This window comes from Rana temporaria, chromosome 7 (assembly GCF_905171775.1).
Source record: "Rana temporaria chromosome 7, aRanTem1.1, whole genome shotgun sequence".
Classification (NCBI taxonomy): Eukaryota; Metazoa; Chordata; class Amphibia; order Anura; family Ranidae; genus Rana; species Rana temporaria.
The window spans coordinates 44,724,865-44,751,137 of NC_053495.1; the positions used below are offsets into that span (position 1 = coordinate 44,724,865).

Consider the following 26,273-nt stretch of genomic DNA (forward strand, 5'->3'; position numbering starts at 1 on the left):
CTTTTCTATTGTCTGTAAAAAACATTGGATTGTGAATCTGTGAGCATATTGAGCGAAATCTGAATTTCCTGTGAGTACAGTAAGCTAACCTGTCACAACAATCTATATTCATTGGCAAGTACTAACAGAAGGCTGAAAGGCAGTTCATTCATGCGTTTTCTGTGTAGTCCTGCATCAGCGCATGTACCTGCAGAACCAATTCGGATGCAAAAAAAAACCTTGTCACATGCACAAGTGCCTTTATATGTTTGTGTAGATTTCCTGGTCAGCTTTTTTAACAACATTTTTCCATTGCTGTTGCGTTCTATGTGAGCACCTGGAGCAAGACATTAATGGGTTAATTAGGACCCATACTAATCCGTTTCTGAAATTGTTGTCTGATTTTTCCTAAGGTGTCCAGCCCATGCCTTCTCAGGGAGGGAAGCTTGAAATAGCTGGAACGGTGGTTGGCCAGTGGGCTGGGACTAGACGTGGACGTGGCAGAGGACATTTCCCACTTCAGGTGGTTTCTGTTGGTGGACCAACTAGAGGAGGGTATGTATAGCAATCCTTCTCTGTACCCTCCCAGTACAAGTGTATATCATTCAGTCTGTTTTGGTACTCAGTCATGGTAACAGTACTGTACAGCAGCCTTTCAACCAGGGTGCATTCGGGTTTCTTCAGAATGCCTAAAAAATGCCCAAATATTGTATTCAAACCAGCAGTTGGTTCAAGCCTGCCTTTTAGTTGCACAAAGCTACAGGTTTTCATTGTGCACAATTACAGCCTCCTAGCCATCGGTGTCCAAACAACCAATGATTACATCAGTTGCATCATTTTAACGGGTGCCTTGACTAAACAAAGGTTGTCAAACACTGCTGTAGAGTGCGGAGCCTTCAACACCCACTCCAACCTTCAACCAAACCTTCCCTTTCACTGGTCTTACGCTGGTAAACTGACATCTCTGGGTTAATATGCTTCTTCATTTGACTGTTGACATGTGGCTTCATGCACTCCCTGTAATATTTTAACACCATCTGGGTCTGTTCATAGTATTTTGCTAGACTGGTGCATCAAATGAACATGAGACTTTAAAGTGTATTTTTTTTTTTGCAACTTCTATTGATTAAAAAAAAAAGAAAACAAAGAAATTACAAAACTTAGCCCATTGGTAATCACCGGGCACAGAACACAGACATCCACACACTTGACTCTATTTTTTTTCCAAAATCTTTTATTCATTTTTTTTACAAAACAGTACAATTAATACAACATAAAATCAATATACAGACTAACATATATGGTCTCAGAAAGTACCCTTTTCATTGAAAAGATATAAAAAAACTATATCTTCTTCTACCAATATTATGTACTACTCCTGGATTTCTCCATCATTCCACCCCAGGGCCAATCCTTCCCTTTTCACTCTCCAAGGGAGATACCCAGGAATAGGACCACACTACCTATACCCACATTGAATGGAGGGGGGGGGGAGGACATATAAAAGAGAGAGAGAAAAAGAGAGAGACGGAGAGAGAGAGAAAAAAACAACAAAAAAAAAATATATATGAACTACCCCATAGGAAGGAGAATAAAACTAAAAAAAAAAAAAAACATTTTCTCCTATAATGTAGAGGGGAAAGAAAAAGAGAAAGACAACACTTTCCCCTGTGTTGTGAAGAGAGAAAAAAAAAAAACACACTGATTCCGACTAGGATATAGTGGGAAGTGTAGGGGTTAATCCCCTTATTGTGTATTTACTTGAGTGTACAAAACCAGGAGGGGGGTGTAAAAAAAAAAGAAAAAGGAAGAAAGACACTAAGTCCCTCTAAAATACAGTGAAAAATATAGGGGTTAATTCCCCTAATTGTGTATTTACTTAAGTATAAGAAAAAAAAAAAAAGAAACACGAAGTCCTACTAGAATGTAGTGAGAAATATAGGGGTAATTCCCCTTATTGTGTATTTACATGAGTGTACAAAACCAGGAAGGAGTTGTAAAAAAACAAAAAAAAAGAAGAAAGACACTAAGTCCCTCTAAAATATCGTGAAGAATATAGGGGCTAGTTCCCCTTATTGTGTATTTACTTAAATATACGAAAACAAGAAGGAGTTGTGGAAGGAAAGAAAAAAAAAAAAAAAAAGGGAAGACACTAAGTCCATCTAGAATATAGTGAAAGGTGTAGGGGTTAATTCCCCTTATTGTGAATTCACTTAAGTGTACAAAAATAAGAAGGCACGAGAAAAAAAAAAAAAAAAAACACATAATCAGCGAGGGAATAAAACAATTACCCCTATGTTGTGGGGGGGAAAAAAAAAAAAGAAAGAAAAATAGAGGCACAAAAGACATTCTATTATATGGGCTATAATTTTCCTCTATTGTGCAAATTACCCACGTTTTGAAATATAGACCCCCACCACCGAAAAAAAAAAAAAAGCGGGAGGGGACCCTATAAGGGTTCCCATCAACGGTCTCCTCTATTCCCCTCCACTCTCTCCCTCCTCTCCTCCCCCCTCCCTCCCCCTAGCTCTAAAGTCCCTCCATCCCCTCCAGGTCATTTCATATTTTGGCCCAGACTCTACCTGAAAGGACCACAACTCCTCCATCACTTTCATTTTATCAATTTCTTGGAGCCATTCCCCTATCGAGGGTACTCTTTTTTTTTTCCCTCCAGTTCCTAGGTATTAGTGCCTTGGCTCCGTTCAGTAGGAACGGGACCAAGGAACCTCTATATTTTTTCCTGGACATACTCGTAGTGTGGAACAAACATTCCCATGGATCATATCTTATCTCATATCCACTGATTTTTTTTATCAGACCTAGTATCTCCCGCCAATATACCTGTATGAGGGGGCATTGCCACCATATGTGTGCATGAGTTCCCTCCATCCCGCACTCCCTCCAGCATAAGGGGGACGCCTCACTATTCATTCTGTGCAGTTTAATTGGTACATAGTACCATTTAGTAAGTAGCTTATAATTGGTTTCTTTTACTTTTGCATCCATCGTTGTAGCCTGGACATATTCTAGCACCTGTCTCTTCTTCTTATTGGATATAGTTTGATTAAGTTCTATTTCCCAGCTTTCTATCATTTTCAATTTCCCTAACTCTATCTTGGTTGTCAACATCTTGTAGATACTTGATATTCCCCCTTTCCCAGGTTCTCCTTGACTCTAAAGGCACTTCAATTGTCACAGCAGTCTGAGAAAAGAGGCGTAACAGATCAGCAGCAGAAGTAAATCCTGACAAATGTTCCCCACACCACTTCAACGCATTTCATCATATTAGCTTGTGTACAGAAAAAATATAAAAAAAAAAAAATACCAAAAGGGAACCCAACTCACATCCACATGATGGCATAACCAACTCATTATGAAGGGTTTGGTTATGGAGAGGCAGTAGTAGAGGGATAATTGAGACATATGTCCCAGACCTTAGGCCCCATACACACGATAGAATCCATCCGCTGAAAAATCCCAGCGAATGGGTTTCAGCGGATAGATCCTATGGTGTGTACACTCCAGCGGATCCGTTTCCGCGGATATATCTCCCCTGGGATGGATTCCAGCAGATCGAATATTCGCTGACATGCTAAACAAATCCATCTGCTGGAATCCATCCCAACGGATGAATCCGCTGGTCTGTATAGACTCACTGGATCCATCCGTCCGAAGGGATCCCCCGCATGCGTCGTAATGATTCGACGCATGCGTGCAATTCCTTATATGACAGCGTCATCGCCAGAGGATTTCGGCGCGGATTTCAATGCGATGGTGAGTACACTCCATCGCAGAGAGATCCGCTGAAATCCTCGAGAGGATTTATCCGCGGAAACGTTCGTGTGTATGGGGCCTTAGAGATTTTTTTGGGGCAACCCCTTGGCATATACATGAATTTAAAAAAGTGGAATGAATAAGTTAACCAATTGTTTTCAGTAATTCAAAGTAGGGGCTATGGAATATTTCCTATTTAAGGATAATAGCCTTCCTGTCACTGAAATAAAGGAGACCTAATAGAGCCCTGAGCGCCCTCGTAGGGGCAGAGGCGTTAACACACCCCAAAATAAATATGCCTACAGTTGGTGGTATTGGGATAGTGGTTAATTGAAAAATGAATTGTGCCAGGTTCCCCTAAAATACTTAAATAATGGCTGGGCAAGTCTAGAATATATGGGTGAAGGCAGGCGGTTCAGCCAGGCATCGCACGTCGGCATCTCAAGGGTGTATGAGGATAAATCCCGTGCAATTTAGGTCTGAAGTATATCCTATGGAGGACTTTAAAATGAATTAGGCAGTCTCTAGATGAGACTAATTGTAACATTGGATATTCCCAAATATCCTCCCAATCCCCCTCTTCCCACTATGCTGCCAGCAAACCTTCTAAACCTTCATGGACAGAGGGCATGAAGACCATGCATATAGTATTGTTTTTGTAAGGGAATCATCCTGTAGGAGTTCTTCTAGCCTAGAGGAGGGATGTGACGGCAGTGACCAATGAAATTGGACCATGAACAGATGGTGTAGCTCTATATACCCAAATAGGTGAGAATTGGGGCAGTCATACTGTTTTAAAGAATCAAGGGTTTTTAGAGGGCCATTATCACATATCTGGTCAAGATACTTAATCCCTTAAGGTCTTAAATAGAGAGAAACTACAGGAGCATGGGATTCTGCCATAGTGGGGTATAGGGTGACCTATGGTCGGGTATCTCCCAGATGCCAGGAATTATAGCCTCCCAACCTTTGTAGAGAGATTGGTATATAGATTCTATATATCTATTTTACGATTCTGCTTTAAATTTACTTTTTGTGCATTTTTTTTCTCATGAAATGTTCACTATGTAATCAAACCTCTAAAATTCATAGAAGAGAGAGTTCAAGTTTTTCTTTCCATATCCTGACTTTGCTCTTGATTTACAAAGATTTACTAGAATAATCATCTGGTAAAGGATAAGTGTAACACATTTAATATATCCAGGAATACCTAGAAACCGGGGAAGCTGCTATTGAATTTTTTTTTTACCTTAAGGCTTCATTTCCACTGACGTTTTTACAGCCACATAGGCGTTTTTGAGCTGTAAAAAAAAACGCAGGACCAGGGTGTTCTGAAGCTCCAGAGAAGAGCTGTAAAAACGCCAGACGTTAAATGCTCAAACGCGCAAAAACGCTACAGGCGTTTTTAAGCTGTAAAAAAGGCTAACACAAGTGGCTGTAAAAACGCCAGTGGAAATGAAGCCTTATGCAGAGAATGCTTTAGGGTAAAACGCCTTTTGCTTTTAGCCCCTGTTTACAACCATGTGACTTGTCATACGACTTGACAGGCAAAGTTGCACTGTCAGAAATCGTGCAATTTCAAGTAAAATCGCACAATTCCAAAGCCGCATTCAGTGTGAACCTAGACTTAGAACCATGTTAATACTTCGTAATAAATCACAGTTACAACCAATGTGCACGGAAGGAGCTTTTGTGGCTAATAAAGGAAAATAACTTGCAGCTTTTAGGGGGGGAAAAAGCGGTTTTAAATGCATTTAATAATGTTTCATATGTATACATATTACCAAATGCTAATACGTTTTTTTTATTTTTGTTCCCTGTAGACGCCCCAGAGGAGTTATATCAACCCCCGTCATACGAACATTTGGAAGAGGTGGTAGATATTATGGAAGAGGGGCATACAAAAACCAAGGGGCATCTCAGGTATACTATTTGTTGTCTATGACAATTTAGGGTGTAAGTTTGTTTCAGGTATTCAGGACAAAGTATTTTTGAGTAATATCCAGTTGAAAAAAGCTACGGTCTGCTTTACACTGCTGTTTAAAAGCAAGAGAGAGAAGAAAATAGAAACTGAGATGTTTTTGCACGATTTTCCCAGTTCTGCATCCTGCCAAACAGCAGTTCAGGAACTGCCCTACGCTGTAAATTATACAATACTCTGCATGTAAAGAGGTTTATTGAATAAAATGGTAACAGGCAAGAATCATTGATGGCTATCATATGCATTATTCCAAAACCGCATACAGATGATACCCTTAGTACAAATTACCGCCCTATTTCCATGTTAAACATTGATATCAAACTATTAGCAAATATTTCAGCAAGCCGCCTCAATAAAATCATTGGTATTCTCGTTCACCGGGACCAAGTTGGCTTCATGCCGGCAGGGGACAATGTACGTAAAGCGGCCCTTTTAATGCATATTGCTAAAACACGTTGTATCCTCTCATGTCTTCTCTCATTGGACATCAAAAAAGCCTTTGATTCTATTTCTTGGCCTCATTTGACATACACCTTACAAAAATGGTGTTTTGGCCCAAACTTCACAAACTGGATAATGGCTTTATACAATAAACCAAAAGGATAGCTAACTACGGAAAGAATTACTCTGCACAATGTTTCAGGGGTTGTTCTGACATAGGTACACATTTCCATACTTGGTGGTCATGTCCGAAAGCTCAGATATTTTGGATAGGGATATTCAAGATTGCATCAATACCAAGTGGAAAGAATATTCCTTTAGATCCTGCCACGGCACTTCTCAACTTGAAACCAGCAGGTATTTTGCATTCTCAATTTAAATTACTATTGCAACTTTTCACAGCAGCTAAACAGACTTTGGCAAAAGCATGGAGATTTTCAAAGTTAGTGGTAAATGAAGCGGTGACTAAAATGAACAACACTATGACCCATGCCAAGATGTTAGCTATAGATACCGACATTATCCCTCAGTTTGAAAAAATGTGGAAACCCTGGATCGCTTGTGCTATGCCATCATCTTTTGATAATACGGTACTCTTCCCATGGTGACTAGAACAATAGGAACAAATACATCTCTCTAGTTGTGGTGGAGGCTCTTGGCCTGACCTCGCGGACCCCTTCCATTCCATTCTTTTTTCCTTCCATTTTCTTTACTTTTTCTTTTTTTTTTTTTTTTTCTTCTTTTTTTTTTCTGGTAATAATTAGAATTTTTCGTTATGATTTGAAGCTCCTGTTTTTTTAATTATATGATAATCTGAATTACTCAAGAACGCAAATTAGAAGGTTACTCTTACAATACCTCTAGGCTTGACACCTTTTGAAGGACTGTAAATACCTTCTTAAGTTTTAATCGATCTCGTTTCAATATTATTTAATAGTTATTATTACATTCTCAATTAATTAACATTGAGCTTCTCACCCCTAACTGTATGATGATTTATTTACTTTATGCAATTTGTACACTCACTTCTGTACTATTCAATAAAATATTTTGACAACGAATAAAATAGTAACATTTGCATATCCTTTAACCTGCCTGGCGGTATTCCCGAGTCTGACTCGGGGTTAGATTTTCCTGCTGCTTGCCTCGCTAGATCCACAGGCTTGGTTTACTTACCTTGTCCCTGGATCCAGCGATGCCACCGCGTTGTGTGAGCGAGCGGGACCTCGCTCGATTCACACAGTGCCTCTGTGTGACGCCGATCTCCGTTCCCTGCGACGTTACGACGCACGGGGACGGAGAACGGCACCAAATTCAAAAAAGTAAACAAACACTTTACATACAGTATACTGTAATCTTATAGATTACAGTACTGTATGTAAAAAAACACACCCCCCCCTGTCCCTAGTGGTCTGTCCTGTGTCATGCATGTCATTTTATATAATAAAAACGTTTCTTTCTCCCTGCAAACTGTAGATTGTCCATAGCAACCAAAAGTGTCCCTTTACTGTATGTCAAAAAATAGTTTTAGATCAGCTAAAAAACAGCGATAATAAATTATAATCACTTGCAGAATTGTGCGATAGCGATTTGTGGGGAAATTCGTCATAAAAAAAAAAAAATAATGACAGCGACAATTCTGCAACTGAGCAAATTTCAGTGATTTTGATTTGATTACATTATTGAATAATTTTTATTATAATTATATTATTATTTGTTATAATTATTTATAATTATTTATTATATTATAATTTATCATTTTGTTTTTAAAAAAATGTCATACCCGGGATGCCTATTAGAATCTTATTTGGTCAGATTTAAGTGAGTTATTTCTAAAAATTACAGACCTACAATATAAAATGCCAAATTTCCTTGCAAATAATGGTACCGCTTTCAGCATGTTTTTTCTGAAAGAATCATACCGCCAGGGAGGTTAAGAAAAAGGGCTTTTTGGTATATAACCTGCGGATAATACAGGATCGCTTCCAGCTCCGACATAGTAATGTCACAATAGGCTGTACCTGCGGGTTTCATCACACCTGATGTAATCTGGGGTACGATTTGAATTCTATTACACTCCCGATCTTACAGGCTAGAATACGTCACATGGTCTCCATTATGGACCTTGTATCTATAGAGTGTAAAGAAGCCCAACAGACTTGTTTACTTGTCGGTATTGCATTGAGTGCATCACATATAAGCCATCCGTAAAGAATAGAGCTTTATTAAAAAATAACGATATTCATTACTCCTATAATAAAAAAAACATAAGACTGTGAATATCCTAAATAAATTGTGTAGATACAAACTCCACATGATGACATTTTATAAAGGCTTGTGCATCTTAGGGCCCTCCAGTGGCCATACAAGAGACTGAAATCCAAGATGGTATAGTGGGAGTATACTTTTGTGGTGAAAAACTCCCCGCTACAGATGGGTATTGGGGGGGGGGGGGGGGGGTTGTGGATGGAGCAGCACACAGAAGGGTTTTTACCTTCAATGCGTGAAGGTGAAACAAATATTCAGCCTTTACAGCCACCTGAAGTCAATTTGGAAGTATCCTCTAAAATACGAGCCTTAGCTTTGGTGAGATGCCTACAGAGAATCCTATAAAGTGAGCCTGCAGCTGCCCCCATTCCAATACAACACTAAGGGGTTGATTTACTAAAGGCAAATCCACTTTGCACCTCAAGTGCACTTGGAAGTGCAGTCACTGTAGATCTTAGGGAAAGATCGAAATGAGGGGAGGCTCTGCTGATTTTTTATCATCCAATCATGTGCAAGCAAAAATGCTGTTTTTCATTTTTCTTGCATGTCCCCCTCAGATCTACAGCGACTGCACTTCTAAGTGCACATTTTTAATTGCACTTGTAGTGCAAAGTGGATTTGCCTTTAGTAAATAACCCCCTAAGACTGTTTATGTAGTATAATAAAGACAAACACTCTTGCTTAACAGTCTGGTTGGCAACATTTTGAGAAATGCTTTCATATGTGTCTCCAGAGCAAGTAAATGTCTGAAATACAATTCTAAAAACCTTTGTAATGCGTAAAATTATTGTGGAGCTTTATCCTACCATTGGCAGTTTCTCCATTCACTTTGCTTGCAAGGAAGTGCACAGACAGTAGCAGCTGAACTTTTTGTTTTAAAGAATAATTTTTATTTATTTTTCCCTTTCCATGTTGCTCCACAGACCAAGCCAGCATACGCTACTTCTGCGGCAGAAGTGGCCAAAGAGCTTAAGACACAATCCGAAGACTCCAAATCATCCGCCGTGTCTTCAGATGGTTCTCTGACCGAGAACGGAGTGGGGAACGGGGACAACCAAGCTTCCCAGATCAACGGGGGCTCTGCAGACACCCAGCCTCCCAATCACTCTGAAAGTGCCTTAAGCAGTGACTCTAAAGCGTGCAATACGAATCCTCATTTAAATGCACTAGATCCAGACAGCGGGCACCACGAGGAGGAAACCCTTGAGGCCTCTGTCTTAAAAAAAGAAGAGTAAACTTATTTTTCTAGAGGGTGAAGGATGTTGGAAAGTTCAGGGTTAGGAATATCTGGAAAGAAGGAGAGCCTACAGTTACGTACATTTTTTCCTTTCCGTAAGTGAAAAATGAGGATTTGGAAATTCGGATCCCTCTTTTGACGTCAGACGAAAAAAAAAAAGTTTCAGAGGTTTTATTTTCTTTTTAACCAGTTGTAGTCAAAATGCTACAAGGAAAAAAAAAAGCTGAGCATATTTTGAAGAGCATTTGACTCCCATATGTTAACGAAACATGCGCAAAGTTAAAACTGGTTACAACAACAAGGCGTAAACAAAAACCGCTCGTGCTGTATCTTTAGATACAAGCAAACACAATTTATGGCAGTTCTTTTTTCAGTATATATATATAGCTTAAGTATAATTTGTAGTATTTGGCACCATATGTATGCCATTATATTTGATTTTACAATACTGTGTCACGTTAAAAGAAAATCAGAAACGTTGGTTTTCCAGATTATGATAATATGGCACAAACTGTTTTTTTTTTCTCTTTCATTCTTTATTATTTCATCGCTGTTGATGTGGTTTTTCTCCTTTTTTTTTTTTCGTACTACGATGTGCAACTTTATTGGAACACAAACAATTATAGCGTTAACATTTACAGATTTTTGCTAATCTTTTAAATACTCATTACTCATACTATTCAAGCAAAGTTAGAAATCATAGAGGAGGGAAGAAAAAAAAGGGACAACAACCCTTTTTTTCCCCCTGAAAAAAAAAAAACAGCCGCTCACAAAATAATAAAAAAAAAGTTTCAGTGAATTCTGTTTTACCATGCATCCGTGATCAATGAAATTGTGTGGTTTTTTGAATCAAACGTAGACCATTAGTGCTACTATTGACCTTGCATGGTTCATCCTTTTTAAGGTGTGTAGTCAATATTATGCATGTTCTCGTCCTCTTTCTGCCATTCTTACAAAGTTCTGTGCCCATCTGCAAAACAAGAAAACAAAAAAAACTAATAATCAGTAATAGTTCGATGAGATGTTAATTATGTTTAGTCATTGACTGATCTCGCTCTAACCTTTTAAAGAAAATTTTGTGATTATTGACCTCTGTTGCATTTATCCTAAAACAAAAAAAAAAATTAACTAGCCGTTTAAATATCAACGTTTTTTCTCTGGTGTATCCATTGCTGTATTGCATTATTGTTCTCTGTTGCTGTTTTCACATTAGCAAATATGGATTCTGTGATTTAAAAAAATAATCTTAAAAGTGCTTTGATCTTTAAACCTTCCCCTTTTCACCCCCCCACTTCTGTAGCAGGACAGGATTTGCCCGTTCCTGAGCTCTTCAGCCTTTTCCTACGCCGAGTACACCTGTATCATTTTGATGTTTCTGTTAGTGTTTCCAAAACCTTTTAAATGTTCTTTATGAAAAAAAAAAAATCCAAATCATTTCTTTCTCTTCGTTTTCATATAATTCTCCTGATGCTCTTCATCACTCATTAGTGATCAGAAATGAGGTGTAACTCCCCCCATTCTTTTGCCCGCAAGAGCTGAGTAGGTATTTTAATGTAAGTTGAAAGGAGTTTTGCCCCAACTCATGGACTGTGCAAGAATGAACTACTGTTGGCTTTGTTTGGAAGTCGGTGGATTGTGGTGCGTTATGTCTGAAGGCTATTGAATGCAACTTACAATGCTTAATAAAAATCTTTATTCTTTTAGTATAAACTGGTGTTGTGGTCTTTTTATTAAAAACTTTTTCTAATCCATTTTTATTTTCAGCAGTGTGATGTACGTTCCAAAACTCTCCACACATAGGAAAAATTAACATACTCATATTTTTGTTATATTTTTAACAGAATTCTTTAAACTGTTTTCGTTGACACAAACCTTATTGCCAACCTTTATTTAATCAATTCAGCCCCGGAAAATTGTACCCCCTTAATTACCAGAGCATCTTTAACAATTTGGAACTGCGCTGCTTTAACTGGTAATTGTGCGGTCATGCAATGCTGTACACAAACAAAATTTGCATCCTTTTTTTTCCCCCACAAAAAGCTTTCTTTTGGTGGTATTTGAGCACCTGCTGTGGTTTCTATTTTTTGGAATATAAAAGAAAAAAGACAGAAAATTTAGAAAAAAAATTGTCACTAAATTATATATTTCTCAAACATGGCATGGGGTATATGTGAAATTGCACCCCAAAATACATTCCGCTGCTTCTCCCGAGTTAGGGGATACCACATGTCAGACTTTTTGGCAGTCTAGCCGCGTTCAGGACTCCGAAAACCAATCACAGCCTTCAGGCTTTCTAAGGGTGTAAATTGTTGATTTTACTCCTCACCACCTATCACAGTTTCAGAGGCCTTGGCATGCCAATATGCCCAAATGACCCCTTTTCAGAAAGTAGACACCCCAAGCTATGTGCTGAGAGGCATGCTGAGTATTTTGCAGATCTCGCTTTTTGTCACACGGTTTTGAAAAAATAAATGTTTTCCTTTTTCTTTCTTTTTCCAAAACAAATGAGAGCTGCAAAATAATCGCCATGCCTCTTAGCAAATACCTTGGAGTGTCTACTTTCCGAAAAGGGGTCATTTGGGGGGGATTCGTGCCATCTTGGCCTCTGAAACTGATAGGTAGCAAGGAGTGAATTCAACAATTTATGCCCTTAGCCTGCAGTGATTGGTTTTGGGGTTCCTTTAAGGCTGCATTCACACCTGAGCATTTTGTAGCCTGAAGTTATAAAACGCTAGAGGGGAAAAAATACATTATTCTCTATGGAGACGGTTCACATCTCCACTCCAAAACGCCTGAAGCTCAAACAAGTTCTGGACCCTTTTTTGTTGCGCAAATTGGGCTGATTTGGGCGTTTTTAAGCGTTTGTATTCCCATGGAAACGCTCGCTTCAAGCGTCTAGCATGACGAGCGTTTCTACGGGCGTTTTGTCACTTTAATCTGTTCTGTGAAATAGAATATTCACCCAGGAAGAAGATAAAACAAATCTACAAACATAGCAACAAATGATGAAAGAGATGAGCATTTTTCCTATTGGCTAAAATAAAAAAAAAACGACGAAGTTAAAAAACGTCGGACAACGCTGTATGCAAACGTGTAAATACGCGCGACAAAACGGCGGAAAAAACGACCGAAAACGCTACGCTCAGGTGTGAATGCGGCCTAAGCCGCTAGACTGCCAAAAAGTCTCACATGTGGTATCTCCGTACTCTGGAGGAGCAGCAGAATGTATTTTGAGTGTAATTTCACATATATCCATGGCATGTTTGAGCAATATATAATTTAAATGACAACTTTGTGTAACACTGTGTGTTGTGTTTTTTTGTTTTTTTTCGAAACTTGTGGCAAAATATTCCATGGACTCAACATGCCTCTTGGCAAATAGCTTGTTGTGGTGTCTACTTTCATAAACAAGGTCATTTGGGGGGGGGGGGGGGGGGGGGGGGGTTGCACTGTCCTGGCATTTTATGCCTAAAATTAGTAGCTTATGTCACACATTACCCATTCTTCTAATCACTCTTCAAAGCCCTTTGAACCCCCAAACAATTTTTTTTTTTAAAGCAGAGGCCCTACAGCAGGGGTGCCCAACCTTTTGAAGATTGAGGGCCACTTAAGCGACTTGGTAACTGTTAGTGGGCCACAATGAGCAGAGAGTGTGGATTGCAGCCCACTCTACTCTTTTTTTTATTTTTTATTTTTATTTTTTCAGATCGGATTGGAGGTAGGTGAGGTAGTCCCATTTACATCTGCCACTCCTTAGAAGTGAATGGAGGGTCAGATCGGGTCGGGCTGACTATGTGAAAGGGGCCTAAGGCTACTTTCACACTGATGGACGGTTGTTTACCCGCACCGCGAGTGCAGCACCGTTCCCCTGTGGCTTTCCTGCAGGTTAGCTGCACTTTGCCATAGACTTCTATTATATCCTGTAGGTGTGGTGCACTTTCAGAAAGCAAGTCAAACTTGCAGGTAAAAGAAGTCTATGGCTCAGTGCAGGTAATCTGCAGGTGCACTGCTCTGCACCTGCAGATCAGTTTAAAAGCAGCCCAGTAACCGCTGCAGAACTGATGCCTATATATGTGATTTTAGTAATAAACTTACCTTTAATAACAGTATTCTATTCCATCCCAGAGCAGGAGGTCACGGGCCACATCGGAGTGCTCCCGAGGGCCACATGTGGCCCCCGGGTCACTGGTTGGGCACCCCTGCCCTACAGGTTAAAATGGTGTGTGTTGCAAAAACAAACATTTTCACACAGTATTTGCAGTGATTTTGTTTTTGTGAAAAAAAACACCTTTTTTAATGCACAAAAACACTATATTGCCCAAGTGTTTGGTTAAAAAAAAAAGATGATTTTAATGCCGATTACATAGATACCAAACACGAAATGTTTTAAAATTATGCACACCTGTGTAGCAGCGACAAACTTCATAACATTTTAAAAGCCTTTACAGGTTACTACTTTAGATTTACAGAGGTGGTCTACTGCTAGAATTACTGCCATTGATCTGATGTTCACTGTGATACCCAACATGCATGGTGCATTTGCTGTTTACATACGACACAAGATCGATGCCCTGCGTTCCCCACAAGGGGAATTTGCATTTGATTTTTACATTGTCCCTTTTATTCATTTAAAGTGTTAGTAAACTCTGTACTACCACTTTAACCTAGAGGTAAGCCTATAATAAGGCTTACCTGTAGGTATAAAGAATATCTCCTAAACCTGTAAGGTTTAGGAGATAATTCCCTTGCAATGCGCCGCTGACTGCAGCGGCGCATGCGCATCGGAGATCCTCGGCTAACTGCCCGGCAGCTGCCGGACCTTGCCGGGGAGAAGTCTCCCGCGCGCATGTGCGGGAGTGACGATATCGCCGATCCAGCCAATCACAGCGCTGGAGCGGCGATACCCGGAAGACACGCCGAGGCAAGATGACATCTCCCTCGGCATGGACCAGGTAAGTTCCTCACACCTCGTTTCAAGGTAAGTATTTCATAATGAGCTAGTATGCGGTGCATACTAGCTCATTATGATTTTTGCTTTTCAGCATCTGACCACACCAAGATTTGTGTGATAAGATGCTTTCCCAATGGCGTTGTACATATCCAGCAAAACCAAAGTCATAAAAATGCTCATGGCTTCCGGTTTCTTAGGCCATAGAGATGATTGGAGCCGTTGGCTGGCAGAACCACCGGCTGCATTCTTAAGTTCCCCAGTGGGACAGGCGAGCCCGAGAAAACCATCGAAGACTGTGGGGGGAGACGTTCCCTCCCACTGCTTGTAAATGCAGTCTAGCGGCTAATTGCTTTTACAGAGAGCCAACCACTGACTGAAATAAAACGATACCAAGATGTTACCTAAACCTGCAGGCATCATTCCAGTATAACCACTCAAAGTCCAGCAACATACCATTACGTTGCTGGTCCTTGTTAGGCATATATTGTAATGTTTTCCTTTTTTTTCATGCAGTCTGTGGGCTGAGCGAAAAAAGACAAGATTTCTTCAGTCACATCAATTGAATGGTGCCACGCCCACCATTAGAATACCGCCCTGCATCAACCCACTTCTAGTGATGGGTATCAATAAATATAAACATAAATGCCAAAGCATAGGGGGGCGATCCACCCCTGCCCCTATGCTTCAGCATATATGCTCTTTTTTACATGTGGTGAAATCGTCTCCTATAGCGCTGGAGTCACTGATTTACGTATCGTGAGAGCAAACCCTGTTGCTGTCAAAATAAATAAATCTGTGCTACAGCTGAATGGCATACCTGAAAAGCAAACAATGGTAACAATAAATCGCAGTATAAATAAAACTTTTTTTTTTTTTAATGCAATCTGTGCCGTAAAAAAAGAATATATGCCAAAGCATAGGGGCTGTCCACCCTTGTACTTTGTCATATATGCTCTTCAGTATAGCATAAAATACAGTAAAGCAGAACAATAAAACCATTTTTTTTTTTTTATATAGATATCTAGCTATATAAATGTTTTACACTTTTATCATAACTTTGAACGTTCCAGCTTGGGGTCTCTCAAAATGCGATCACATCTAACCTTTTTCGAGACCCTGTGTGAATATGTGCTCTAGGACTGTGTCGTGCTGCACCCTAGTCTAATACGCCACTAGTGTATGGTAGCGATGGAAACAGTCCCCAATGTAGAGACCAGGTTCGCCAGGACAGGAGGGACAACAATAGGTTTCGCACCTGTATCCGCACTTGCTACAGACACATCATCTTTTTTGGGGTGCTCGTTGGGTAGGGGTACCAGGAAAGACATCCAGAAAATTCTTCTCATGCAGCTGGTTTGTGAATTTGAGCCACAGAACCTGCTGGATACAGAACGGCTGAGATGACCTCGTCCTGGAATATTAGGAAGTATTCAGTTCATCCAGATGCTTTGTATAGCACATAAGCGCTAAACAGAGCCAATTGGAATACGTATACAGACATTTTTTTTTTTATACCAGCGTCTGGCCTTACGGGCAGCTAAGTACGGCCCCATCATCTGGTTATTGAAGTCCAACCTCCCATTTATTGGTTGTAGTCGTGGACACAGAGGGGTGTCTCAACAACACCAGTCGCAGTAGGAATTTGTACTGCTGTATCTGGGTGAATGGAAGAGAGAACAAAAACGTTCCGTTTGTCCTTCCATCTCACTGCAAGTAACTCGTTGGACCTCAAGCAGGCTCTCTTCTGCAGACTTAAGTTGGACATTTACAAGCCGTTGGGGTGGGGGGGGGAAAGCCCTGACGATTAGATTGCATGGTGTCACAAGTGCCAATTCCTGATTGATAGAGGTGTCTAAAAAATGGCATGCTTGAATAAAAATTGTCCATGTATAAAGGGTACCCCTTTCCAAATAAGGTTGACATTAAGTCCCAAACAATCTTGCCGCTGCTCCCTTTGTAGTCTGAGCAGTTGGGGGGCTCCAAGGTGCTATCTTTACCCTCGTAAACCAAAAAACTCCATGTATAGCCTGTTACCCAGTCGCAATTTATACATCTTGATCCCATACCTAGCAAGCTTGCTGGTGAGATGCTGTTTGAAAACAAGATGGCCAGAACATTTTATCATAGACTCATCAATGCAGACATCTTGATCGGGGATAAACAAGGCTGCAAATTTTTAGTTGAAGTGGTTTACGAGGGGTCAAGTTTTATGGAGCTGATCATGTTCAGGGTCACCCCAAGCATGACAGTGTTCATGGTCATTGAAATGCAAATAAAATGGCCATGGCAGCAGAGAACACAGGCATATGATGAATTGGGTCAGTGGACCAATTTGACCGCAACTCACGCTTTTTTTTTTTTGTAATGCCCATGTTCAGGGATAGGCCCAGAAAAGTCCTAAAATCGGGAACTGTTATAGGTTTCCAAAAAGATTGTCTGACAAGGGGTGGATTTGGGTTTTGGGCAATGAATTGGCCAGCGTATAAAATGCTTTGGTCAACAATCGATCTGTACAGATCTTCTGTGAAATACAGCTAAAAAAAAAACAAGGAGCGTTAATTCTGCTGTTTCCACCTAAATTCTGGGTTGGGCAGTGAATGAGGGAAGTACGGGCGATGCAGAATCTGTGGGCTGCCAATCAGGACTTGCAAGCGCAGCGGGAAGGGCACTATGGGCCTGTGTTCGAACTCTTGGTGGCTGCGGGACACTACTTGTGCTAGCCACTGCACTTATGGGCCTCGCCACATCACCAAGATCGGTCACCTCCCCCAGTCACCCCCCTTCACCTACAGTTAGAACACTATGCAGGGAATACATTTAACCCCTTCCTCACCCCCTAGTGTTAACCCCTTCAATGCCAGTCACATTTATACAGTAATTAGTGCATATTTATAGCACTGATCGCAGTATAAATGTGAATGGCGCCAAAAATGTGTCCGATGTGTCCGCCATAACGTCGCAGTCCTAATAAAAATCGCAGATCGCCGCCATTTCTAGTAAAAAAAAAATAATAATTCTGTCCCCTATTTTGTAGGCGCTATAACTTTTGCTTTTATTGCGTTTTTTTTTTTTACCAAAAATATGTAGAAGAATACGTATCGGCCTAAACTGAGAATTTTTTTTTTTTTTTTTTTAACCAGTTCCCGACCCCCGCATGTACATATACGTCCACAATATGGCACGTACAGGCACATGGGCGTACAGGTACGTCCTCGCCTATTAGCGGGTGGGGGGTCCGATCGGGACCCCCCCCGCTACATGCGGAGGTCGGGTCCGCTCGGGGAGCGATCCGGGACCACGGCGCGGCTATTTGTTTATAGCCGCTCCGTCGCGATCGCTCCCCGGAGCTGAAGAACGGAGAGAGCCGTGTGTAAACACGGCTTCCCCGTGCTTCACTGTGTCGGCGCATCGATCGCGTCATTCCCTTTATAGGGAAGACACGATCGATGACGTCATTCCTACAGCCACACCCCCCAACAGTTGTAAACACATACTAGGTGCACCCTAACTCCTACAGCGCCCCCTGTGGTTAACTCCCAAACTGCAACTGTCATTTTCACAATAAAGAATGCAATTTAAATGCATTTTTTGCTGTGAAAATGACAATGGTCCCAAAAATGTGTCAAAATTGTCCGAAGTGTCCGCCATAATGTCGCAGTCACGAAAAAAATCGCTGATCGCCGCCATTAGTAGTAAAAAAAAAAAAATTAATAAAAATGCAATAAAACTATCCCCTATTTTGTAAACGCTATAAATTTTGCGCAAACCAATCGATAAACGCTTATTGCGATTTTTTTTACTAAAAATAGGTAGAATAATACGTATCGGCCTAAACTGAGGAAAAAAAATGTTTTTATATATGTTTTTGGGGGATATTTATTACAGCAAAAAGTAAAAAATATTGCATTTTTTTCAAAATTGTCGCTCTATTTTTGTTTATAGCGCAAAAAATAAAAACCGCAGAGGTGATCAAATACCACCAAAAGAAAGCTCTATTTGTGGGGAAAAAAGGACGCCAATTTTGTTTGGGAGCCACGTCGCACGACCGCGCAATTGTCTGTTAAAGCGACACAGTCCCGAACTGTAAAAACCCCTTGGGTCTTTAGGCAGCAATATGGTCCGGGGCTTAAGTGGTTAAATTGTCATATGTATTATAGCAACAAGTAAAAAATATTGTATTTTTTTTCAAAATTGTCGCTCTTTTTTGTTTAATAGCGCAAAAAATAAAAACCGCAGAGGTGATCAAATACCAACAAAAGAAAGCTCTACTTGTGGGGGAAAAAAGGACCTCAATTTTGTTTGGGAGCCACGTCGCACGACGGTGCAATTGTCAGTTAAAACGACGCAGTGCCGGAAGCTGAAATTTCACCTGGGCAGAAGGGGGGTATATGTGCCCAGTAAGCAAGTGGTTAAGGGAACAGTATCTGTTTTTTTATCTGCTTAACTCTAAACTAATTTGGGGTATCATTGGTTTTCTCCAATTCATTTGTTTATCAAATCTATGTTTTCAGGCAAAATACACCAAAACAAATTTTAGTGCTCACAAACCCTAAATAATAACATTTTAAGATGAGTTGTATCATGTAACTAGATACCAAACATGCCAAGCTTTCTAACTTAAAGCTTGGCATGTTTGGTATCTAGATACTTGATAAAACTCCATCTTAACATTTTCCAGAAAATTGGTATTATATAGGGTTTTGGTGTAATTTTTCCTGAAAACATAGATTTGATTAATATTTGCACAAATATTGTGCGACATAGTAAAATTGCAACTGCCAACCTTTTTTTTTTTATTTTTTTTACTGGGCCTCTGCTTTCAGAAAAACATAATTATTTGGGGTTTTGAGTAATTGGCATTTTTACTTTGTAGTAGAGCTTCATGATTAATCGTCATTGCGATTTTTTTATGCACAGAATTCTCTCTGCTCTGCTGGAGCCACAGCTGTAAAATCCGGGCAGTCTGCCAAGTATCAGAACATTCTTTGGGCCCTTTCACACCCACAGATACTTTCCTTATACATCCGCTTGCTCAGCAGGGATCGCTCCGTTGATGACAGGGTGGTCCCTGCACACTGTGCAGGGACCGCCCTGTCGGATCTCCGCTGTCCTCTATGGGGGGAGCGGATGAACACAGACCGTCTGTTTGTGTTCATCTGATCCGCAGACGGATGGAAAAATAGGATTTTCCTCTGTCTGCAGAAATGGAGCATAGCGAAGACCGATGAGATCAGATGTCAGCGGATGTTCATCCACTGACATCCGCAATGCCATAGGGATACACGTATGTCGGTTTTTCATCCGAAAACGGATGGATAAAAAATGGACATACGGTCCGCAGGTGTGAAAGGGCCCTTAATCAGTGAAACATTAAGTCTAAACATTGTAACAATTTGTCAAAGGAATAGACTTCTGTATGTAAATTAGGAAGGTTTAACCACTTAAACACCAAACTTTTTATGACATTTGTTGGTTTCAAATTTAAAATATATTTTTTTTGCTAGAAAATTACTTGGAACCCCGAAACATTTTTTTTTTAGGTTGTTGCAATACTTTATATCGCAATGTGTTTGCGCAGCGGTCTTTCAAATTATTATTATTTTTTTTTTATTACTTTAATGAATTAAAAAAAACAGTAAAGTTAGCCCAATTTTTTTTGTATAATGTGAAAGATTTTATGCCGTTATTCTAAGAAAAAAAAAATCATGATTCTCATTTTGCCCAGAATCATGCAGCTCCTCTCTGTAGTGGCAGGGTCCCTTTAGGGTCAGCATGTAGAAACCTTGCATTGTTTGTGCCACTCTAGAAATGCCAGCCATGGCACAGGCACAAGGAGGGAGAGGAATGGCTACAAGGCTATTTTTTTTTTGTGTTTTTTCCTTAAAGCGGAGATTCACCCTAAAAAACAACTATGTACCATCCCATACAGCATACTAGCGTCAGCTACAGTATGCCTTTTTTTTTTTTGCGCTGTACTTAGCATTTAATCCTTCAGTTTTGTTTCAGACTCCTGCGGGGAGTAGCCGTTCCTATGAAGAGGGGAACATGATTGACGTCCGGCTATGGCGCGTCACGCATTCCGAAAATAGCCGGAGTAGGACTCGGCTCTATACGGCGCTTGCGCACAGACTAGGAGCTGACTGCGCAGGCGCCGTATATATCCGAGTCCTATTTCGGCTATTTTCGGAACGCGTGACGCGCCATAGTCGGACGTCAATCATGTTCCCCTCTTCATAGGAACGCCTACTCCCCGCAGGAGTCTGAAACGAAAGTGGACGATTAAACGGTAAGTACATCGCAAAAAAAAAAAGAAAAGGCATACTGTAGCTGAAGCTAGTATGCTGGTTTGGATGGTAGATAAAGAAAAACATTTTTTTAGGGTGAACCCCCACTTTAATTTTAAAGGAATAAGAATACAATCAACAGTTTATTCACAGAATGGCAGTACAATTTGGCACACCTTACCATACACAGGACAGCAATATACTAACAGACTTGACCTCATGTGTATGTGCTACAGTCATTCTTTTCTTATACCTTTCCCGTTTTTCATCCAAACAATTTAAAAACGCATTTATCTGACAAGCGTCATCTAACGTCTTTTGGCGATCTAACATATGATATTTTAGCACTCAACTAAAGGGGGGAGAAAAACACAATGCACACAGCTTCTCACAAAATTACCTTTCTGCCTATTTGAATGTCATTTTGATTTCTTTCACAGTGGAGTGGCTATATTGTATTTTTATTGTTTTTATAAATTCTGCTAGCGGTTTGAAAATTGCTTTTTTCAGAAGTTAATTATAACAAATAATAACAGTAGACCTTTTATGGCTTGTGGCAGAGAAATTGTCTGGGGCTCCAGAAAACAGTTTGTACTTCTTGAAGAATGAATTCAAGAATCCCCTGCCCTTGAGAAAACCAAATACATTGAATGTGCTTCTTATGTGAGACTGCAAGACGCTGCCACCTAGTGGTAAAACATAACATACATAAGCCCAGTTGCTGAAACCTCATACAGACTTTTACATATTGCTGTCATTTTTAATATTGAAAAAAAAAAAAACAATGATTCAAGTAAAATAATACCTGCCACAAGTTTAGGCATTTCAACAGAGATTTGTCTGCTGACACAATAATGATCCTGCGTTGTCCCCCTGTCACACAAGCTTCCAATGTAGACTTAATGGCCATTTCAACATACATTACTCAAGCATGATCCACTGTCGTCACTTTCAGGAATTCATCCTTGCACCTGCGGGGAGGACCTGCGACTGTGTTCATAAAGCCTCTGCATCCTAATAGAATAGGAGATGGCTGCAGATGTGCAAACTTTTACAATTGGTTATTATTTTTTTAATTATTTTTCATTAAAACTTTATTTTTTACAACTTTTTTTTTACAATTTTGTGTGAAATATCAGGGGTCTAAATAGACAACCTTTTAGACAGAGAAAAGAATTGAGGACACCGTTTCTTCAATTTCTTTCTCTGCAGACTCAGCTACACAGATGAATGAACAGGAGCATAGGGATGCACACTGGGTGTGCCTGGGTATGCCCTAATCACCAAAGCCCCCTAAAGGGGCTCCCAAAAATATTGTAAAAAAATATATATAATAATTTAAAAACAAAATACAGACACTATACACTGCCCTACTGATGCCAATCTCTGTCCTACTGACACCATCCACTGCTATACGGACACTGTCAGTATATATACACATGCACACAGCATGAGGTTTGGGGTGCACACCCTAATGCAATAGGCTGTGCACACTTATGAATAGGAGACAGAGTACACACAGTTTACTATGCCTTAGATCTCACGATTACACTAAAATGCAATAAAAATAAATAAATAAATGTCTTAGAGTCGGTTCACATAGCAGCGACTTCAGAGGTGATTTGCAAAACGACTTCTGCATAGAAGTCAATGCAGGTCGCCCCGAGCCGCCCCCGAAGTAGTACAGGAACATTTTTTCTAAGTCAGAGCGACTTGCGTCGCTCCTATTAGAACGGTTCCATAGCATTGAATGGGACACGACACATCAGGCGGCTGAGCCGCCTGTCGTGTCACCCCAGTGTGAACCGGGTCTTATTATTTTGTTTACAAAAGATCGCAGTGCATTGCTGTATGATTGGCCAAAGCATACACCATGACCTGCATGCTTTGGCCAATCCCAGCGCCCTCTGCTAAAAGAGCCATAATTGGGAAAAGGCAGGGTTTATTTGGCCAATAATGGTTAAGGGGGGCTAAGTCACGCCCCACACTATATAAGGCTTCCTGCATGGCGGCCCTGTGTAGTGTGTTGTTGGTGTGGATGGAGAGATAGTGTGATTTAGATTGAGCAGGCAGGTTATTCAGTTGGCTACAGTGTATTTCATATATTTATATATATATTGATATATATACACAGCCAGTCTAGTATATATATCTATATATATATATATAAACTCTGCATCCAGTGTAGCCTATATCTGACAGCAGTGCATTCCTGATGTACTTTTTCTAATATACTTCAGGCGGTGTATTAATATACAGGTGAAACTCGAAAAATTAGAATATCGTGCAAAAGTTAATTTATTTCACTAATGCAACTTAAAAGGTGAAACAAATATATGAGAGACTCATTACATGCAAATCAATATAGTTCAAGCCGTGATTTGTCATAATTGTGATGATTATGGCTTTCAGCTCATGAAAACTCCAAATCCCAAGTCTGTGGTCATTTTGGCCGGTCATATAATGCCAGTCCTCGGCTTGCTGACATTCAAAGGGAATGCAACCTTCCTCATTTGTGACATGCCCACCAGGTGGAACTCAACGTTAGCAATGCTGCAGCAGCTGCACACGCAGCAAAGGACCATCAATGAGTACCTGTGTAAGTATGGAACCAGGACAGGGTCAGGGGAGCTTGGCTTTTTTCACCACACCAGTGGCTACTGATCAAGGATGCATGCACTGTCCTGTCACCATTTGAGGAGGCCACAAGGATGGTGAGCAGTGACAATCCATGCATCAGTGATACTGTCCCTCTTGTCTTCCTGTTGGAGCACATGCTTCGTAGAATTATGGACAGGGCACTTAAGGCAGAACAGCAGGCGGAAGAGGACTTCCTTACCTCTCAAGACCCCCTTTATCCAGACAGTATTCCTGCGGGCCTGCCAAACACACAGGAAGTAGAAAAAGAGGAGGAGGAGGATTGTGTCAGTATGGACGTGGAGGATAACACTCGACAGCAGTCTTCAGGGGATAGTTTTCAGTCCCCAGAAACCCAAGGAGTTGTATGTGGCTACGAGGAGGTAGTTGCGGATCATATGATTTTTAGTGACCAAGAGGACTAAGAATCAAAATGTCATGGACCTGTCACCTAAGAGTTTATAGTGCAGACTGATTCCAGTGATTGGCAAGAGGCTGCCTTATTTAAACACCTCAGCAGCACTGTGTCTTCGCTGCCTGATCTGCAGTTCATACCTGTTCCTGTGACTTCCTGTGATCTGATCTGTTTCCTGTGTTTGACCCGGCTTGTTTGACTACGATTGCTCTCTGTTATCCTGATCCCGGCCTGCCTTGTGACCACTCTCAGCTCTACCTTGATTGATATCCTGTTGCCAAACCTTTCCTGTATCCTGACCATTCTATGCCTGTCGTCTATGCCTACTAAGGATGAGCTCCGGCGTGTTCGCATAGAACACGTGCAGAGCCCGCCAGGAAGTGAGCACGGCGCTGTGCTAATCACAGCCAGGGAGACATTTCACGATCCCTGCAGCCGAGCATTGGGACAATGCTGACCAGGCTATCATGGGTCAGCAGCCATGATGAGCATGGTCAGATTACAGTGGGGAACACAAAAACAGGCAGGGTCAACCAGGTATTGTACAACATGGAAAGGGATAAATTACACTACAAAGGCACTATGCTATATCTCATACCCTAAAGGGACAGGAGCCACTTTAATTTCTGCTTTGAGTTCAGTAACACTAACATGCATAGGGTGGTGATGGGGCCTTTTTAACCACGCCCGCGCTATAGCCGAATGGCAGCTACAGCGCGGACTCCAAAAGCCGAGAGGACGTGCTCCCCATGCGCTATGTGATCACTGAGTCATTGAGACTCGGGTGATCACAGATCCGGTCCCGGCCCCTTACCATATGATCAGCTGTCAGCCAATGACAGCTGATCACGTGATGTAAACAACAGCCGGTAATAGTTTTTTTTCTCCCCATGCTGACAGTGTGAGGAGAAAAAAAAGCCGATCACCAGCTCATGTGTAAGGGACATCGGTCCCGAGGAGGAAGGATGCAATTCTGCCTCCTCTGTAAAGTTAGTACCCCCTGCGAGTGCCACCTGCGATTGCCACCTTCAATGCCCACAGTGCCCACCAATGCCACCTATCAATGCCCATAAGTGCCACTTATCAATGCCCACCAGTGGTGCCACATCAGTGGCACCTAGCAGTGCTGCCTATCAGTGCCCATTACTGCCACCCATCAGTGCCCATTACTGCCACTGATCAGTGCCAATCACTGCCACCCATCACTGCCATCTATCAGTGCCTATCACTGCCAGCTATCAGTGCCACCTCTCAATGCCACCTATTAGTGCCACTTCTCAGTGCCCACCAGTGCCACCTACCAATGCCCTTTAGTGCCACCTCTCAGTGTCACCTCTCAGTGCCCACCAGTGCCACCTTATCGGTGCCCACCAGTGCCACCTTATCAGTGCCCACCAGTTCCGCCTATCAGTGCAGCCAATCAGTGCAGCCTCATCAGTGTACATCAATGAAAGAGAAAAATTACCTGTTTGCAAAATTTTATAACAAAGTATATAAAAAAAAAAAAAAACAGTGTTTTAATTTTTTTTTAACAACAAATAAAAACCGCAGATGTGATCAAATACCACCAAAAGAAAGCTCTATTTGTGGGAAAATTATAAAAATGTAATTTGGGTACAGTGTTGTATGACCGCGCACTGAAAGCTGAAAATTGGTCTGGGCAGGAGGGGGGTTTAAGTGCCCAGTAAGCAAGTGGTTAAGTGACACTTTAAAGTACCTGTAAACCCAAATAATAATGCTGCTGATGACATGCAATGTAGCTGTGCCCCCCCCCCCTTTTTTTTTTTTGTTTGGAAAATCGCTTTACTTTTCATTAATTGCCATTAATCGACACTTGCCTACACATGGCGGGATTTACCAAACAATACCCCGCATGTAAACTCGCTTCTCCAATATCAGCCTGGAAACAAATCATACAAACAAAAAACGAAACAAAAGAAAAACTTTTACAGTGGAAACACAAGTCTGCTCATAAACTCCTGCTACAGATAGGAAGATGCAGAGTGCGCAGTAACCTGTAGCAACTAATCAGAATAAGAATTTTGTTGCGGTACAATCTGGTCAGTATTGGAAGTGATGCTTTGAAATAGACAAGAGATGCAGACATAGGGCCATGTCACATGGGAGATCTTGATGCTGGTGAACAATCAGCAGTGTCAGGGTCACATAGGCTGATTTCAGGTGTGCAATTCTGCCGCTGAAGAGAAACCACCAGTGGTAGGATCACTAAAGAGGCCATCTGCCTGTCCCTGTGGAGTCGCTCTCTATGTAGCTGGATCAGTAGTGGTCAACCAGCTTGATCTGAG

General features: G+C 41.0%; 1 protein-coding gene across 1 annotated transcript in view; it reads left to right on the forward strand.

The window, feature by feature from the left end:
* The window catches only part of FAM120A (family with sequence similarity 120A), a 90,360-nt gene extending 78,970 nt beyond the window's left edge, over window positions 1-11,390 (forward strand). The window contains exons 15-17 of the mRNA XM_040359301.1: window positions 393-534; window positions 5,577-5,676; window positions 9,367-11,390. Coding sequence (XP_040215235.1) covers window positions 393-534; window positions 5,577-5,676; window positions 9,367-9,678 — 554 coding nt within the window. The 3' untranslated portion in view covers window positions 9,679-11,390. The remainder of the gene's footprint in view (window positions 1-392; window positions 535-5,576; window positions 5,677-9,366) is intronic.
* Window positions 11,391-26,273: the final 14,883 nt, after the last annotated feature.